Source organism: Nomascus leucogenys, chromosome 3 (genome assembly GCF_006542625.1).
Source record: "Nomascus leucogenys isolate Asia chromosome 3, Asia_NLE_v1, whole genome shotgun sequence".
Lineage (NCBI taxonomy): Eukaryota > Metazoa > Chordata > Mammalia > Primates > Hylobatidae > Nomascus > Nomascus leucogenys.
Genome location: NC_044383.1, coordinates 56,684,024 through 56,700,268, shown reverse-complemented (window position 1 = coordinate 56,700,268; position 16,245 = coordinate 56,684,024). Strand labels below are relative to the sequence as shown.

Genomic DNA, 16,245 nt, shown 5'->3' with positions numbered 1-16,245 from the left:
CCTGGCTGGAGTGCAATGGCACTATCTCAGCTCACTGCAACCTCTGCCTCCTGGATTCAAGCAATTCTCCTGCCTCAGCCTCCCAAGTAGCTGGGATTACAGGCATACGCCACCATGCTCGGCTAATTTTGTATTTTTTAGTGGGGGGGGGGGGTTTCTCCATGTTGATCAGGCTGGTCTCGAACTCCTGACTTCAGGTGATCTGCCTGCCTCGGCCTCCCAAAGTGCTGGGATTATAAGCGTGAGCCACCTCGCTGGGCCTACTTACTGATTTGTGAGAATTACTTAACTATTCGTGTATTAGCCACTTGCTCGTCCTTATATTGCTGATTTGTCCCTCACCCCACCTCATTTTGACTTTTTTAAAAGAATAGAGACCAGGCACAGTGGCTTACGCCTGTAATCCCAGCACTTTGAGAAGCTAAGGTAGGCAGATCACCAGAGGTCAGGAGTTCGAGACCAACCTGGCCAACATGGTGAAACCCCCTTCTACTAAAAATACAAAAATTAGCTGGGCGTGATGGCACACACCTGTAATGCCAGCTACTCAGGAGGCTGAGGCAGGAGAATCGCTTGAACTGGGAGGTGGAGGTTGCTGCGAGCTGAGATCGTGCCACTGCCCTCCAGCCTGGGCAACAGAGTGAGACTCCATCTCAAAAACATTAAAAACATAAAAAAAGAATGGGACTTTCCAATTTTTTTAGCTCCCTGATCTAGTATTATTTTGATTTATGATTTCTGCCTTTGATGTTGGGTTTATAGAAGCCTGATTATATAATTTATTATTTAAAATTTTTTTTTCTACTAGTTTTTTTTTTTTTTTTTTGAGACAGAGTCTCGCATTGTCATCCAGGCTGCAGTGCAGTGGCGCCATCTCGGCTCACTGCAAACTCCGCCTCCCGGGTTCATGCCATTCTCCTGCCTCAGCCTCCCGAGTAGCTGGGACTACAGGCGCCCACCACCACGCCAGTCTAGTTTTTTGTATTTTTAGTAGAGAAGGGCTTTCACCGTGTTAGCCAGGATGGTCTCGATCTCCTGACCTTGTGATCCGCCCTCCTCCACCTCCCAAAGTGCTGGGATTACAGGCATGAGCCACCGCGCCCAGCCTTTTCTACCAGTTCTTACATTTTTAATTTATTTTTTAATTTATTTTTTAGAGACAGGGTCTCACTCCATCGCCCAGGCTGGAGTACAGTGGTACAATCAGAGCTCACTGCCAGCTTCCAACTCCCGGGCTCAAGCAATCTTCTCACCTATCTCAGCTTTCCTGAGCAGCTGGTACTACAGGCATGTTCCATCACACCCAGCTAATTTCTTAATTTTTGTAGAGATCAGGTCTTTCTATGTTGCCCAGGCTGGTCTAGAACTCCTGGCCTCAAGCAATCCTTCCACCTTGGCCTCCCAAAGTGCTGAGATTACAGACGTGAGCCACAATTTTATTTTTAGTTTACAACAGGAAGCTGGGGGTAGGGGGAAATCAAATAATCCTAAGTAATCATTAATCTTGGAAAATCAAGTTATAGGGCTTGAGTGAGAAGTGCCATCCTAACCAACCAACATCTTCTCATCACCCAGACGTCAGTCAGCTCCGCCAGCCTACCCCACCCACAAAATCGCCATCCTTATATATAATTATATATATAAAATTATATATAATTTTTTTTCTTTTGAGATGAAGTCTGGCTGCGTCACCCACGCTGGAGCACAGTGGCGCAATCTCGGCTCACCACAACTTCTGCCTCCTAGTTTCAAGCAATTCTCCTGCCTCAGCCTCCCGAGTAGCTGGGATAACAGGCGACCTCCACCAAGCCCAGCTTTTTTCTATTTTTAGTAGAGAGGGGGTTTCACTATGTTGGTTAGGCTGGTCTCGAACTCCTGACTTCGTGATCCGCCCACCTCAGCCTCCCAAAGTGCTAGAATTACAAGCGTAAGCCACCGCGCCCGGCCTTCAACAAGTATTTCAATAATGGCATTCAACAAATGAGTCGATGGGAACAGTGGAGAGACAGGGCAGAGCCATTAGAGAAGAATCAGGATCCAAACGGATCCTAGGATCTTAGCTGGTGGGGACAAGGAAACAGCTTGTCCGGATGGTTCCATAGTCACCTCCTGCTCAAAACCTTTGGATAGCTTACCCTTGCTCTCTGCAAGGTCTGCGAGGCACCGGGCGGAACTGCCTGGCTCCCATTCCGGCCATGCCCCAGCCTGCTTAACCTTCTGGCCTAGCCACCATCCTCTGTTCCCAGGGCTGCACTTCCCTTTCTCCTCGCCTGGCTCACTGCTGCCGGTCACTGAGATCTCAACCGAGGTGACTTCCTTGGGGGACCGTCCCTGACCTCCCTGCCCAGGTCTAGTCCCCAGGATTTCAGCCTCCCAGCACAGCACCGATGTTCATTTCTCGGATTCTTACATCCCCGTGGCTCCTAACCAGACCGGAAGCTCCCGGAGGGCCCGCCTGTCTACAGAGGTTGGGAGACTTGCTCCAGACCACCCTGCAGGCGGCTTCAGTCCCAGGAGACCTAACAGCGCCTGCCTCGGAGCCCACTTGGGAATGAGTTGGGCATAGGTGACCCCGCGGGGCCCTGCGAAGAACATCCACACCCACTCCGGCTTCCCCTCTCCCGCTGTATCAGCCCACCCAAAGGGTAAAAAGTCTCACAGGGCACGGAAGGGCGCCGTGGCTCACGTCTGTAATCCCAGCATTCTGGGAGGCCGAGGCGGGCGCATCACCTGAGGTTAGGAGTTGGAGACCATCCTAGCCAACATGGCGAAACCCGGTCTCTACTCAAAATACAAAAATTAGCCGGGCACGGCGGCGCGAGCCTGTAATCCCAGCTACCCGGGAGGCTGCGCAAGAGAATCGCTTGAACCCGGGTGTTGGAGGTTGCAGTGAGCCGAGATCGTGCCACTGCACTCCAGCCTGGCAACAGAGTGAGACTCCGTCGCAAAAAATAAATTAAAAATAAAAACATTTCATGGGGCCCCCAAAGAAATCACGTACATATTTAAATATAAGTACATAAATACTGGGAGGTGGTGTGATTGGTGGGATCTCGATTTCCTTAAATGGACAATGAGAATATTTTGAGAATTCAGTTAATAAAAGAGCCCAGCTTCTAGCCCCGCGGAGCTAGCAGCTCTCAATCAGCGTTGGCTATTGTCATTATTATTAGCCACTTTAGCGTCGGAGGATTACACTTGATTGGGTGTTTATCGCTTGTTATTTAAAGGCTTTCTTGGACTAAGCACTTGTTTTATCTCCTCTCCAAAACTCTTAAATCCCATTGTCAGACCCTCCTTAGGGCGGACCCCTCTCATCTGCATTACAAGAAAGCTTGTGGTTTCCTGTAATTGTCGCACTTAACCTTGGTGGAAAGCTGATCACCAGCTGCAAACTCAAAGAAAGAAAACCGCTCCAAGGCAAACACTGCTTTTCACCTTCAGACTTTTACTTCCAAAGTTTTACCTATGAATTTTCTTAAAGTATTTTATTGCTGTTATTTTTGGTTTGGGGGGTTGCGAGAGGGGAGCTGAAAAATTTTCAGCCCAGGACGTGCATGGAATTTATGGCAGATTCTTAAATTTCCCTCTTTTGATACCATAATTGACACCTACTCAAAGTTTTCTGCATTTAGAAACTCTGCCTTTAAGAGGGAACTCTAGACCAGGCACGGTGTCTCACACCTGTACGCTCAGAGCTTTGGGAAGCCAAGGCAGGTGGGTTGCTTGAGATATTGAGTTCGAGACCAGCCTGTCCAACATGGTGAAAACCCATGTCTACTACAAATACTGAAAGAAAAAAAAAAAAAAAAAAAGCTGGACGTGGTGGTGCATGCCTGTGATCCCAGCTGCTGGGGAGGCTGAGGCAAGAGAATCACTTGAACCTGGGAGGCAGAGGCTGCAGTAAGCTGAGATCGTGCCACTGCATTCCAGCTGGGTGACAGAGACTCTGTCTCAAAAAAAAAAAAAAAAAAAAGAGAGAGAGAGAGAGAATTCTAGACTTAAAGGACAAGGCAGTTTTATGTGCTTGATTTACACTGCAGAGTTGGGGTTTCAAAAGTATCTGATCTACATTCCCACATAGAGTCATTCGTGGCCGACTGATTCTCTGAAGGGTGCACTAGATGAGGGTCATCTGAGAGTGCTAACAACCGTTAGTCCATAAAGCAAATTCAAGCTATCAACACAAAAGACAGGGAAACTTCATCAGATTCAACAAAAAAGGGTGAGGCAATGGGGAAATAGGCAATCTCTATGATAATATTTAGCAAAATTATGTTTGTCCCCTTTGGACCAGCAATTCTTCCTCTGGGAATTTAACCTACAGACACACTACTGGCAGACTTGCAAAACAATGGTATTCGGGCTGGGCAAAGTGGCTCACACCGGTAATCCCAGCACTTTGGGAGGCCAAGGCGGGTGGATCACCTGAGGTCAGGAGTTGGAGACCAGTCTGGCCAATATGGTGAAACTCCATCTCTACTAAAAATACAAAATTAGCAGGGCGTAGTGGCCCACACCTGTGATCCCACCTACTCAGATGGCTGAGGCAGGAGAATCGCTTGAACTCAGGAGGCAGAGGTTGCAGTGAGCCAAGATCACACCATTGCACTGCAGCCTATGACAAAAGCAAAACTGTCTCAAAAAAAAAAAAAAAAAAAAAAGTTATTCAATGTATTCATCTCACCTTTGTAAAAGCAAAAGATTGGGAATAAACTCAAAAGTCATTTCGTAGAGAATTAAATTGAATAATACCCAGCTGTAAAGGAGGGAAAATAATCTACACATGTCATTCCTTATATTTACATTTTTTTAAAACTCTTGAATGGACACTCAAGAAAATATTGCTTATTTTCGGGAAGTAGGAAATGTATGATATGAAATGAAATAGGAGGGAGACTTCTATCATTTTAGATTTTTTTTTTGAGACAGTCTCCTTTCGCCCAGGGTGGAGTGCACTGGTGCGATCATAGCTCACTGTAACCCCAAGGTCCTGAACTCAAGCGAACCTCCTGCCTCAGCCTCTTGGAGTAGTTAGGCCTACAAGCACGTGCCACTGTGCCCAGATAATTTTTTTTTTTTTTTTTTTTTTTTGAGACGGAGTTTCTCTGTCACCCAGGCTGGAGTGTAGTGGTACGGTCTTGGCTTACTGCAACCTCAGCCTCCCGCGTTCAAGGGATTCTCCTGCCTCAGACTTCCATATAGCTGGGACTACAAGGACCCGCCACAACGCCTAGCTAATTTTTGTATTTTTAGTAGAGATGGGGGTTTCATCATGTTGGCCAGGTTGTCTCGAACTCCTCACCTCATGATCCACCCACCTCGGCCTCCCAAAGTGCTGGGAATATAGTGAGCCACCACGCCTGGCCTTCCTTCAAAATCTTGAGCAGGAGCCAGGCTGAGTGGTCTAGGACCTTCCAGCCACAGTTCTCAGGGCTGGGATGGGGGAGGGTCAAAATGCCAATAGGGTACGTGACTGATCCCTTGGTCTCCACTCCAAATAAACCTCAATAGCATGCCAAATGTGCCTTTGTCTTCTCAGGGACCCACAAGTGGTATGGCATCTAATGGTCCCAGAAACTGCACCCAGGACTTCCAGGGGGTAGAAAAACAATGCATTTACAAGACTTTCATGGCCTTCCCTCTTTGAGTCTTCAATGATGAGAACCTTAGAGGATAGGACTGGAAGCTGGAGTCCCTCCTCCCTCAGAACCTGGAATAGAGAAGTCTACTCCAGTTCTGCAGTAGAGCAAGAATAGCCTGTTTTTCATACATTCAAGAAATAATGCCCATTGTGTCAGACGTGTTTTAATACTTCACAGACTTAGGACATAGTCTTATCTCAGTTAATCCTCACTGCAACCCAATGAGGTAGATATAATTATCCCCATATTACAGGTGGAGAACTGAAGCACAAAGGCTAACATATGCCTGGTTCCCCAGCTACTAAGTAGCTAAGATTCAAACCCAGGTAGTCTAGCTGCTGTCCGTTTCTTACAACACTATCCTCAACCACTGTGTACTACACCATATTGCCCCTCTTAAGAACAACAAAAAAATCAATATCCCTGCCTTGTTGGAGTTTAAATCTTAGGAGTAGAGAGGAGGAAAATGAGCAGCTAACACTATCAGTCGAGTTTATAAATGCCATAAAGAAAAAATAAAGCAGGTCAAGCAGACTGTAGAGGAGAGGATCTCCCGAGTATGGACCACCTGGGAGAAGAGAACAAAACCCTTTGAAAATCTGAGCTTTTGGCCAGGCACAGTGGCTCACACCTGTAATCCCAGCTACTCACTTGTAATCCCAGCTACTCGGGAGGCTGAGGCAGGAGAATTGCTTGAAAGGGGCGGGGGCGGGGGGGCGGGAGGTTTCGCGGAGGTTGCAGTGAGCCGAGATCACTCCATTGCACTCCAGCCCGGGCAACAAGAGCAAAACTTTTCTCCAAGAAAAAAAAAAGAAAGAAAGAAAGAAAGAAAACAAAAAAACACACACAAAACATGCTACACTAACAATGGTCCTGACTTCCCGTATTTTTGTTGGAGACATTTGCTTTTCAGCTTATGTACAAAATATCAACTTATTATAGGGTTTTCAAGTGAGTCCAGGTCACTTGAGACAATCATCACATCTCCCACAGGTTTTTAGTTCAGTGCTGCATCTCAGAACCCTGGCTCCTCCACCCTTTTTGACCCGAGCCAAGTGTGCCTTTGGACCCTCGTTTTGTCTTTGGAGGGTTTCAATTAAGGGTTAAGCTCAGGGCCACACCTCAGCGGTGCTTCAGAGATATTTAAGGTAGTACCTACAATCTATCAACCACACTGAACTATCAACTTACTTAAAACTTTATTCTTATTTTTAAAAATGAGAAAAAATGGAAAAAGAAAACCACTTTTTATTGACAACCATCAAAGAGATATTCACAACAAGACTCAGAGCCAAGGGTTTTCCCTTAACTCTTTAAGGGAACAGATGGTTTTCCCTTAACTCTTTAGGCTGGAGCAGGTTTTAAAACAAGCTGAAGGCATCACTCTACCTCTGGCCACAACCTAATCTCTGCATCCTGGCCTTCATTGCATTGGCTGGAAGCTGGTTCACTTCATCCAAGGGCCTAGTTCGAGGGCATTCATGGCTTCGGCAAGTTTGAGCATCCCTGCACCAGAAACAGCAACAGCAGCGTGAGTTTGGGGGAAGATAGTAAGCGCCCGGACTGTTCTCCGCCTCTTTCAGGGTTCGTTTCTGGGACTTCTGATCCAGGCGTTCTGGGCCTGACTCTCAGGCCCAGAACCTCGGAACCGGAGACTACTCGGCCCATTAGAACATTCTCCAAGAAACTGAAGGGGGCGGGGAGACGGTTGAGATAGCTCAGATAACCCTGCCCAGTGGATCCAGCACCGGCCGCCTCTCACCATAGTCTCACCCTTGGGTCTCCAAGACCGACGGCCGGCACTCTGGGGTCCCCACTCCCAAAGGGGTCTTGGGAAGATCCAGATGCCAAGGGCACCCCTGGTGACTCCCAAGGTGCTGGCAGCGAGCAAGAGAGGAGAAAGAGAAGAGGGCTGGAGGAGAGGCGCGAAGCGGCCCCCGCGAGCCTGTGTTCCGCGTACCCAGTCCCTGGGCCTCTCACCTCGCTCCTGGCGCTGGCGGTGCCACTCAGCCATGGACTGGAGCATCCACTTGGTCCGGAGCTTGTACAAATAGGAGCCGTAAACCACGACCTCGGTGAGGTCTGAAGACTCCAGAGCCTTCAGCTCGAGCATGGCCTTGCTCACCTCCTCGATGTAAGGGATTCGAGATCCGTCCGGGCCTGTTGGGAAAAGGGATGAGAGCCCTGGGCCGGCTGAGACTCCCGAGCCGGGGCAGCCCGCCAGTACTAGGCATACTCACCGAACATGGCTTTCAGCAGCCGCGTCTGGACCTGGAACACCTCTGGATCTTTCAGGTCTTCGGGAACTTTCACCCACGGCGGGATATGTCTACGTGCCGGGAGAGTTCCCATCTTATGACCCTCACAACCAAAACCACGCTCCAGCGCAAGCCAGGCCTAATCACGCCGGCCGAGGCTCAGGGGTGGTAAAGCCTCGCACCTGGTGGCCCCGCCCCCGGCCAGGCCCCGCCCCCGGCCCGGGCCAGGACCCTCGGTCCGTGCCCCGCCGCCCTGGCTGCAGTCCAGCAGGTTGCCACCTCTTCCGCTTCCCGTGACTTCGGGAGAGCCTCACCCGGGCCCAGCTGTCTCCAAGTTAACTAGGGTTTCCACCTGCACTGACCTGTGTCTTTCGCATCAGAATCCCATGGGCTTGGGAATGGCTGGGGGCAGGGCGCTCTTGACTCTTCCTCTAGGGAACAACTGGTGGTACCTGAACCTCGGAAAGCGGGCGTCCAGGAGTGAGGGTGCGAGGACCACCCAGTAGCTGCCGAATCGAGTTCCTGCCTCACACGTTCCAAAGAAGGGTCCGTATCCCCTTGGCCCTAAGGAGCAGGACCCGCGGCTCCACTTTGCTGGCGACCCGGACAACGTCCCGGGAACTCTGGAGGAACTCTTGCCATTGAACAAAAGAGAAAACCGAAATTCGGAAACTGATTATCTTACCTGAAGGGATTAGCATTCTTCGAAGCCCCTGGCTCTAGAGCCTTTGAACCTACGCGGATTTTAAAGCTCATCTGTGCCCCGCCTGCGCACTCCAGCCAAAACCGGTCCAGGCTTCTGGCTCCTCTGTAAATAAATTTGGTTTATTCGTTTTTTAAACATAGTGTTTGGAGCGATGCACTGGATTCACTCGATGAGAGTGTGATTTCACTGTTTTATGGCTTTATAGATGGTGATTAAGCTGGCATTTCCAGTCCTGGTAACATCTAATATCCCCTCAGCTGTCCATTATTGAGGGTTTTTTAAGGCAGACCTCTTCACACACACACACACACACACACACACACACACACACACACACACACACACACACACACACACAATGGGTTCTTTTGCAACCACCAGTGTAGTTAATTTAGAAAATGATCAATAGCTAAAACTATCAGATGAAGACTGTTGAGGAACTAGGTAGTTACAAGTTTGGAAGCCCTAGGCACAGATTATGAATTACATAATAAGAAAAAAAGTTCCTTTACAATAGAGACTTGGAAGAAGCCACCTTAACCCAAGTTAACATCACCAATAATGGGACAAATGGACTTCTGGTTCAATATCTGAAAAACAAAAAGAGGACCGTTTTATTAATTGACTAAAGAGACACTAAATGCTGTGTGCATAGTTCAAGTAATTCTGAATCAAAAATGGGGGGTGCATTTCAGGACCATGAAGGAAATTTTAATATGCCCTATATTTCAAAGTAGTATTAGAAACTTCTAAAGTTTAGAAACTTCTGGAGTGGGATAAGTGTACTACAGTTATGTAAGATAAGGTCATTATTCTCAGGAGAAACATGCTAAAGTATGTAAAGTGAATTGGGTTTCTTTGTTTTTATTTTTATTATTTTTTAAATTAAATTTAAATTTTTTGAGACAGAGTCTCACTCTGTTGCTCAGGCTGGAGTGCAGTGGCACGATCTCTGCCCACTGCAACCTCCACCTCCTGGGTTCAAGCAGTTCTGCTTCAGCCTCCCCAGTAGCTGGGATTACAGGTGCCAGCTACCATGCCTGGCTAATTTTTGTATTTTTAGTAGAGACAGGGTTTCATCCTGTTGACCAGGCTGGTCTCGAACTCGAACTCCTGACCTCAAGCGATCTGCCCACCTCGGCCCCCCAAACTGCTGGGATTATAGGCATGAGCCACCGCACCTGGCCAAATAATCAAATTGTATATATGGAGTCTTGCTCTGTCACCCAGGCTGGAGTGCAGGGCACAATGTTAGCTCACTGCAACCTTCACCTCCCGGGTTCAAACAATTCTCCTGCCTCAGCTTCCTGAGTAGCTGGAATTACAGACACCCGCCACCACATTGGCTAATTTTTGTATTTTTAGTAGAGATGGAGTTGCACCATGTTGGCCAGGCTGGTCTGGAACTCCTGACCTCCTGATCTGCCTGCCTCAGCCTCCCAAAGTGCTGGGATTACAGGCATGAGTCACCGGGCCCAGCCATACTAAACTTTCAATTTCCCATCTCCCATTCCACCTGCAGCCCAAGCTCCATTTTTCCTGTCACCCAGACTCTTATGAAAAGCAACCCTCACTTCTACTTCTGTATACCTTACTTATTCCTAAACATGTTATTCCATGGTACCTTCCTTTGCATTTCAAGAAAAGTCACTCCGGATCTGCACTGTCCAATACAAAAGTCACTAGTCACATGAGGACTGGAAATGTGTCTAGTCTGATTTGAGATATGCTGTAAGTGTAAGCTACATGTAAAATTTTGATGACATTAATACCAAAAATTTCAATATTCTCATTAACAATTTTAGACTGATTATATGTTAAAATTATAATATTTTGGTTTTTCCTTTTTTTAATTTTTTTTTCAGTCAAGACAGGGTCTTGGTGGCTGGACAGGGTGGCTCATGCCTATAATCCCAGCACTTTGGGAGGCCAAGGCTGGCGGATCATCTGACCTCAGGGGTTCAAGACTAGCCTGGGCAACATGACGAAACCCCGCATCTACAAAAAAGACAAAAATTAGCCAGGTGTGGGGGTGCATGCTTGTAGTCCTAACTAATGGGGAGACTGAGACAAAAGGAATTGCTTGAGCCCAGGAGATGGAGGTTGCAGTGAGACAAGATTGTGCTATTGCACTCTAGCCTGGGTGACAGAGTGAGATCCTGTCTCAAAAACAAAAAAACAAAAAAACAGGGTCTTGCTATGTTGCCCAGGCTGGTCTCAAACTCCTGCTCAAACTCCTGCACTCAAGGGACCCACCCACCTCAGCTTCCCAAAGTGCTGGGATTACAGGCGCAAGCCACTGTGCCCAGCCAAAATGATAATATTTTGGATATATTAAAGTAAATAAGATATAATATTCAAATTCATTTCACATGTTTTTTTCTACTGAGGCTATGAGAAAGTTAGTATTATTTGTCTTTCATTCTGTTTCAGTTGGACAGTGTTGCTCTAGATGCTTTCCTACAACTTTTTTTTTGTTTGTTTGTTTTGAGACGGAGTCTCACTCTGTCACCCAGGCTGGAGTGCAGTGGCACAATCTCGGCTCACTGCAAGCTCCGCCTCCCAGGTTCACGCCATTCTCCTGCCTCAGCCTCTCTGAGTAGCTGGGACTACAGGCGCCCGCCACCATGCCCGGCTAATTTTTTTTGTATTTTTAGTAGAGACGGGGTTTCACCGTGGTCTCGATCTCCTGACCTGGTGATCCGCCCGCCTCGGCCTCCCAAAGTGCTGGGATTACAAGCGTGAGCCACCGCGCCCGGCCTGTGCCTAGCTATTTTTATTTTATTTTATTACATTTTTGAGACAGAGTTTCGCTCTCGTTGCCCAGGCTGGAGTGCAATGGCGCGATCTCAGCCCACTGCAACCTCTGCCTCCCAGGTTCAAGCGATTCTCCTGCCTGAGTACCTGGGATTACAGGCATGCACCACCATGCCCAGCTAATTTTGTATTTTTAATAGAGATGGGGTTTCTCCATGTTGATCAGGCTGGTCTCGAACTCCCGACCTTGCCAAGGAAAGAAAACTCTTGCCAAGGAAAATGCGATTGAGAAATGCTGCATGAAGGAAACTTGAGCCTGTCCTTGCATTTATCCCAGGTGATCCTGGATAAAACCCACTCTCCCTCCTCCACAGCATGTTGAATGTGTCATCTTCCTCTCCAGTTGGGTTCTACCTGGTCCCTAGGAATGCCTGCTTTGCCCTCTGTCTACTTCGATCTGAGCTCAGTTTCTGTTGTTTAAAATGGCGGTTTCTCCAATACACCTCAACATCTTGGAAAGGGGGATTTTTGCTAGGATACTGAAGGCCGGAATTTCAGTGCATGTTTGAGCCAACAGTTGGAAAGTTAAACCTTGAAGACTTGAGTTATTTCAACAAATTCTTTGGAGAAAAAGTTTTATTAATTAATTAATTTATTTTTGAGACGATGTCTCACTCTGTTGTCCAGGTTGAGTACAGAGTGGTGATCTCGGCTCACTGCAGCTTTGGCCTCCCTGGTTCAAGCGATCCTCCCACCTCAGTCTTCCAAGTAGCTGAGACCACAGGCATGCACCACCATTCATGACTAATTTTTTAGTTTTTATAGAGATGGGGCTCTCCCTATGTTGCCCAGGCTGGTCTAGAACTCCTAGCCTCAAGCAGTCCCCCAGCCTAGGCCTCCCAAAGTGCTGGGATTACAGGTGTGAGCCACCACACCTGGCCCTAGAGAAAATTTTTACAACCAAATGTTAAAGATCACTTCTGCTGTAGGTCTGGGTTGCAGCAAGTGTCTTACAGGACATCTGGCCGTTGCATGGGCTCTGCTTGCCACCCATCCGTACTTGCATTTCCAAATAATGATTTTTTAGAAAGGAGGAACACTTAAAAGCATATGCATTGGTTTTATCCAAAATTAATGTCAATGTTTATCATATTATAATGTTAGCAACAAGGCTGGTGAGTATATAGGTTGGTTCGACCTCAGTGGGACGCCATTTGGCAATACCTTATCAATTGGAAATTTACAGATCCTTTGACTCAGCAATTCTACATTTGAAATTTCATCCTATAGTTATACTCCCCCTTGTAAGAAATGACATGTAGAAGGATACTGATTTCAATAGCATTACTAGCACAAGTAAAAGATAACATACAAGGTAAATATTCATGAAGATTGGGAAAAAATACATATTAAAGAAATAAGTCTGAGTTCCGTGGCTGATGCCTGTAATCCCAACACTTTGGGAGGCTAAGGTGGGAGAATCGCTTGAGCCCAGGAGTTCGAGACCAGCCTGGGCATATAGTGGCCATGTTGCAGGCACTGAAACATGATGAAACCCTATCTCTATTAAAAATACAAAAATTAGCTGGGCATGGTGGCGGATGCCTGTAATCCCAGCTACTTGGGAGGCTTAGGCACGAGAATCGCTTGAACCCATGAGGTGGAGGTTGCAGTGAGCCAATATCGCACCACTGCATTCCAGCTTGTTGACAGAGCGAGACTCCATCTCAAAAAAAACAAAACAAAAACAAAAAAGACCAGCCTGTCCTAAAAAAAAAAAACTAAAACAAATTAGTTGTGATGGCACATGCCCATGATCTTAGCTACTTAGGAAGCTGAGGTGGGAGGATCACTTGAGCCCAGAAGTTGGAGGCTGCCGTGAACTCTGATGGGTCACTGCACTCTAGCCTGGGTGACGGAGTGAGACGCTGTCTTATCAAAAATAAATAAATAAATCCATTATTAATATCTAGAAAAATGTAACTTTGTCAAGAAAAGAAGTCATAGTATATACAGTTATGAACAGTTTACAAAGTCGTAATAGTGCAAACATTGAATATTGATCTAACAAAATCATATCTCTGTTTTAAGACGATCTAGGTCTGATGCACGTAGTTAAGTCCCAGCTTACCTGGGTTGGAAGAGGGTGAAAGATAGTGGTAGATATAAAAATCCTAGCCTCCCAAAGTACTAGGATTACAGGCGTGACCCATCGTGCCCCGTCGTTTGTTGTTTTTTTGTTTGTTTGCGTGTGTGTGTGTGTGTGTGTGTGTGTGTTCTTTTCTCTTTTTTTTTTTTTTGAGAGGAGTCTCTCCCTGTCGCCCAGGATAGAGTGCAGTGGCGCAATCTCGGCTCATCGCAATCTCCGCTTCCCGGGTTCACGCCATTCTCCTGCCTCAGCCTCTCCGAGTAGCTGGGACTACAGGCGCCCGCCACCACGCCCGGCTAATTTTTTGTATTTTTAGTAGAAATGGGGTTTCACCATGTTGGCCAGGCTGGTCTTGAACTCCTGATGTCAGGTGATGCGCCTGCCTTGGCCTCCCAAATTGCTGGGATTACATGCGTAAGCCACCACACTCGGCCTGTTTTTTTTTTTTTTTTTTTTTTTTGAGACGGAATCTCACTCTGTCACCCAGGCTGGAGTACAGTGGCTCAATCTCAGCTCACTGCAACCTCCACCCTCTGAGTTCAAGCAATTCTCCCGCCTCAGTCTACTGAGTAGCTGGGATTACAGGCACCTGCCACTGCGCCCGGCTAATTTTTGTATTTTTAATAGAGATAGGGCTTCACCATGTTGGCCAGGCTGGTCTTGAACTCCTAACCTTGTGATCCACCCTCCTGGGTCTCCGAAAGTGCTGGGATTACAGGCATGAGTCACCACGCCCAGCCCTGTTTTTTGAGTTTTTAATAAAAGCCATTGTGACTGGTGTATGATGGTATATCGGTGTGATTTTAATTTGCATTCCTCTTCTGATTAGTGATGCTGAGCATTTTTTCATGTGTTTGTAGGCTGCCTGTATTTCTTCTTTTGAGAAATATCTCTTCATGTTCCTTGCCCAGTTTTGTTTGTTTGTTTGTTTTGTGGAGACAGAGTCTCGCTCTATCCAGCAGGCTGCCAGTGCAGTAGTCTGATATCGGCTCATTGCAACCTCCGCCTCACGGGTTCAAGCGATTCTCACGCCTCAGCTTCCTGAGTAGCTGGGATTACAGGTGCCCGTCACCATGCCCGGCTAATTTTTGTATTTTTAGTAGGGACAAGATTTCGCCATGTTGGCCAGGCTGGTCTAGAACTCCTGCCGTGAGCCACTGCACCCGACTTTGCCCCATTTTTAATGGGGCTTTTTTCTTGTTGTTTTGCAAAGTACTTTAATCGTCTCAATTAGCAAGTAAGAATTTCCCAACTACTAAATCATTCCTATATATCAAATACATTCAGCCGGCTGGGCGTGGTCTGAATATATACATTCAGCCTATTAATGTGGCAAACCTGAAGTTCTCTTTAGTGTTTCAATACTGAATAAAAATAAATTATAAATTATAATTTATCTTATAGCAACACATCTAAAACAGTTATTATTATTATTATTATTTTTTTTTTTTTTTGAGACGGAGTCTTGCTGTCCCCCAGGCTGGAGTGCAGTGGCGCGATCTCGGCTCATTGCAAGCTCCGCCTCCCAGGTTCACGCCATTCTCCTGCCTCAGCCTCCCAAGTAGCTGGGACTACAGGCGCCCGCCAACACGTCCGGCTAATTTTTTGTATTTTTAGTAGAGACAGGGTTTCACCGTGTTAGCCAGGATGGTCTCGATCTCCTGACCTCGTGATCCACCCGCCTCGGCCTCCCAAAGTGCTGGGATTACAGGCTTGAGCCACCGCGCCCTGCAAACAGTTATTATTATTATTATGTTTGAGAAAGGGTCTCACTCTGTCACCCGGGGGGAGTTCAGAGGCACCATCACTGCTTACTGTAGCCTCAGCCTCTCTGGGATCAGGTGATTGTCCCACCTCAGCCTTCCGAGTAGCTGGGACTACAGGTGCGTGCCACCTAGTCCAGCTAATTTTTGTATTTTTTGTAGGGATAGGGTTTTATCATTTTGCCCACGCCAGAAGGATTGCTTGAGACCAGATTGGGCAACATAACGAACCCTTGTCAGAAAGGGAAGGGGAAAAGAAAGGAAAGGAAAAGGGAAAGGAAAAAGGAAAGGAAGGAAGAAAGAGACAAATATAATTGTGTTATTTAGAGAACAGAGGCATCACTGGGCATGATGGCGGGGGCTTGTAGTCCCAGCTACTGGGGCAGCTGAGGAGGGAGGATCTCTTGAGCCCAGGAGATGGAGGCTGCAGTGAGCTATAATTACACCACTGCCTCCTAGCCTGGGTGACACAGAGAGACCCTGTCGCAAGTTTTAAAAATTAAAAATAAAAAAGAGAATAGATGTCAAAAATTTTCAAGGAATCTCATCTTGTGTCCAAACCACGAGAACTATCTGTTGTTAGGTGTGTTCATGGCTGCATTAATTAAAAGCATGCTATAGTCCCACTACTGGGGAGGCTAAAGAGGGAGGATTTTTTTGAGCCCTGGAGTTCGAAGTCAACCTGGGCAACATAGCCAGGCCCCATAACTTTTTTCTATCCATTTTTTTTTTTTTACTGTACGAATCTCACTACACAGACCCTATAACAAAAAAAAAAAAAAAGAAAAAGAAAAGAAAAGAAAGAAAGAAAAGAAAAGAAAGAAAGAAAAAGAGAAAGAAAGCAAGAAAGCAAGAAAGAAAGAAAGAAAGAAAGAAAGAAACAGAAAGAAAGAAAGAAAAAAGGCGGGCGCTTATTCTGCTCTGTATTCAGCAGTCTCAGGCAAGTGACAGAATAATCTGAAAACCT

At 46.8% G+C, this 16,245-nt stretch overlaps 1 protein-coding gene across 1 annotated transcript; it reads right to left on the bottom strand.

The window, feature by feature from the left end:
• Nucleotides 1-6,827: 6,827 nt before the first annotated feature.
• DPPA5 (developmental pluripotency associated 5) lies at nt 6,828-8,042 on the bottom strand. Its single transcript, XM_003271117.3, has 3 exons — nt 7,886-8,042; nt 7,626-7,805; nt 6,828-7,151 (listed from the first exon to the last, which is right to left on the bottom strand). The coding sequence occupies exons 1-3, from the start codon at nt 7,995-7,997 to the stop codon at nt 7,093-7,095; spliced, it is 351 nt and encodes a 116-aa protein (XP_003271165.1). The 5' UTR covers nt 7,998-8,042; the 3' UTR covers nt 6,828-7,092.
• Nucleotides 8,043-16,245: the final 8,203 nt, after the last annotated feature.

Coding starts and splice junctions, on each gene's coding strand:
- DPPA5 (XM_003271117.3), bottom strand. CDS start 7,997: ATGGGAACTCTCCCGGCACGTAGACATATCCCGCCGTGGGTGAAAGTT. Junction 7,806..7,885: donor GCTGCTGAAAGCCATGTTCG/GTGAGTATGCCT, acceptor TTTTCCCAACAG/GCCCGGACGGATCTCGAATC. Junction 7,152..7,625: donor CCGCCAGCGCCAGGAGCGAG/GTGAGAGGCCCA, acceptor TTTCTGGTGCAG/GGATGCTCAAACTTGCCGAA.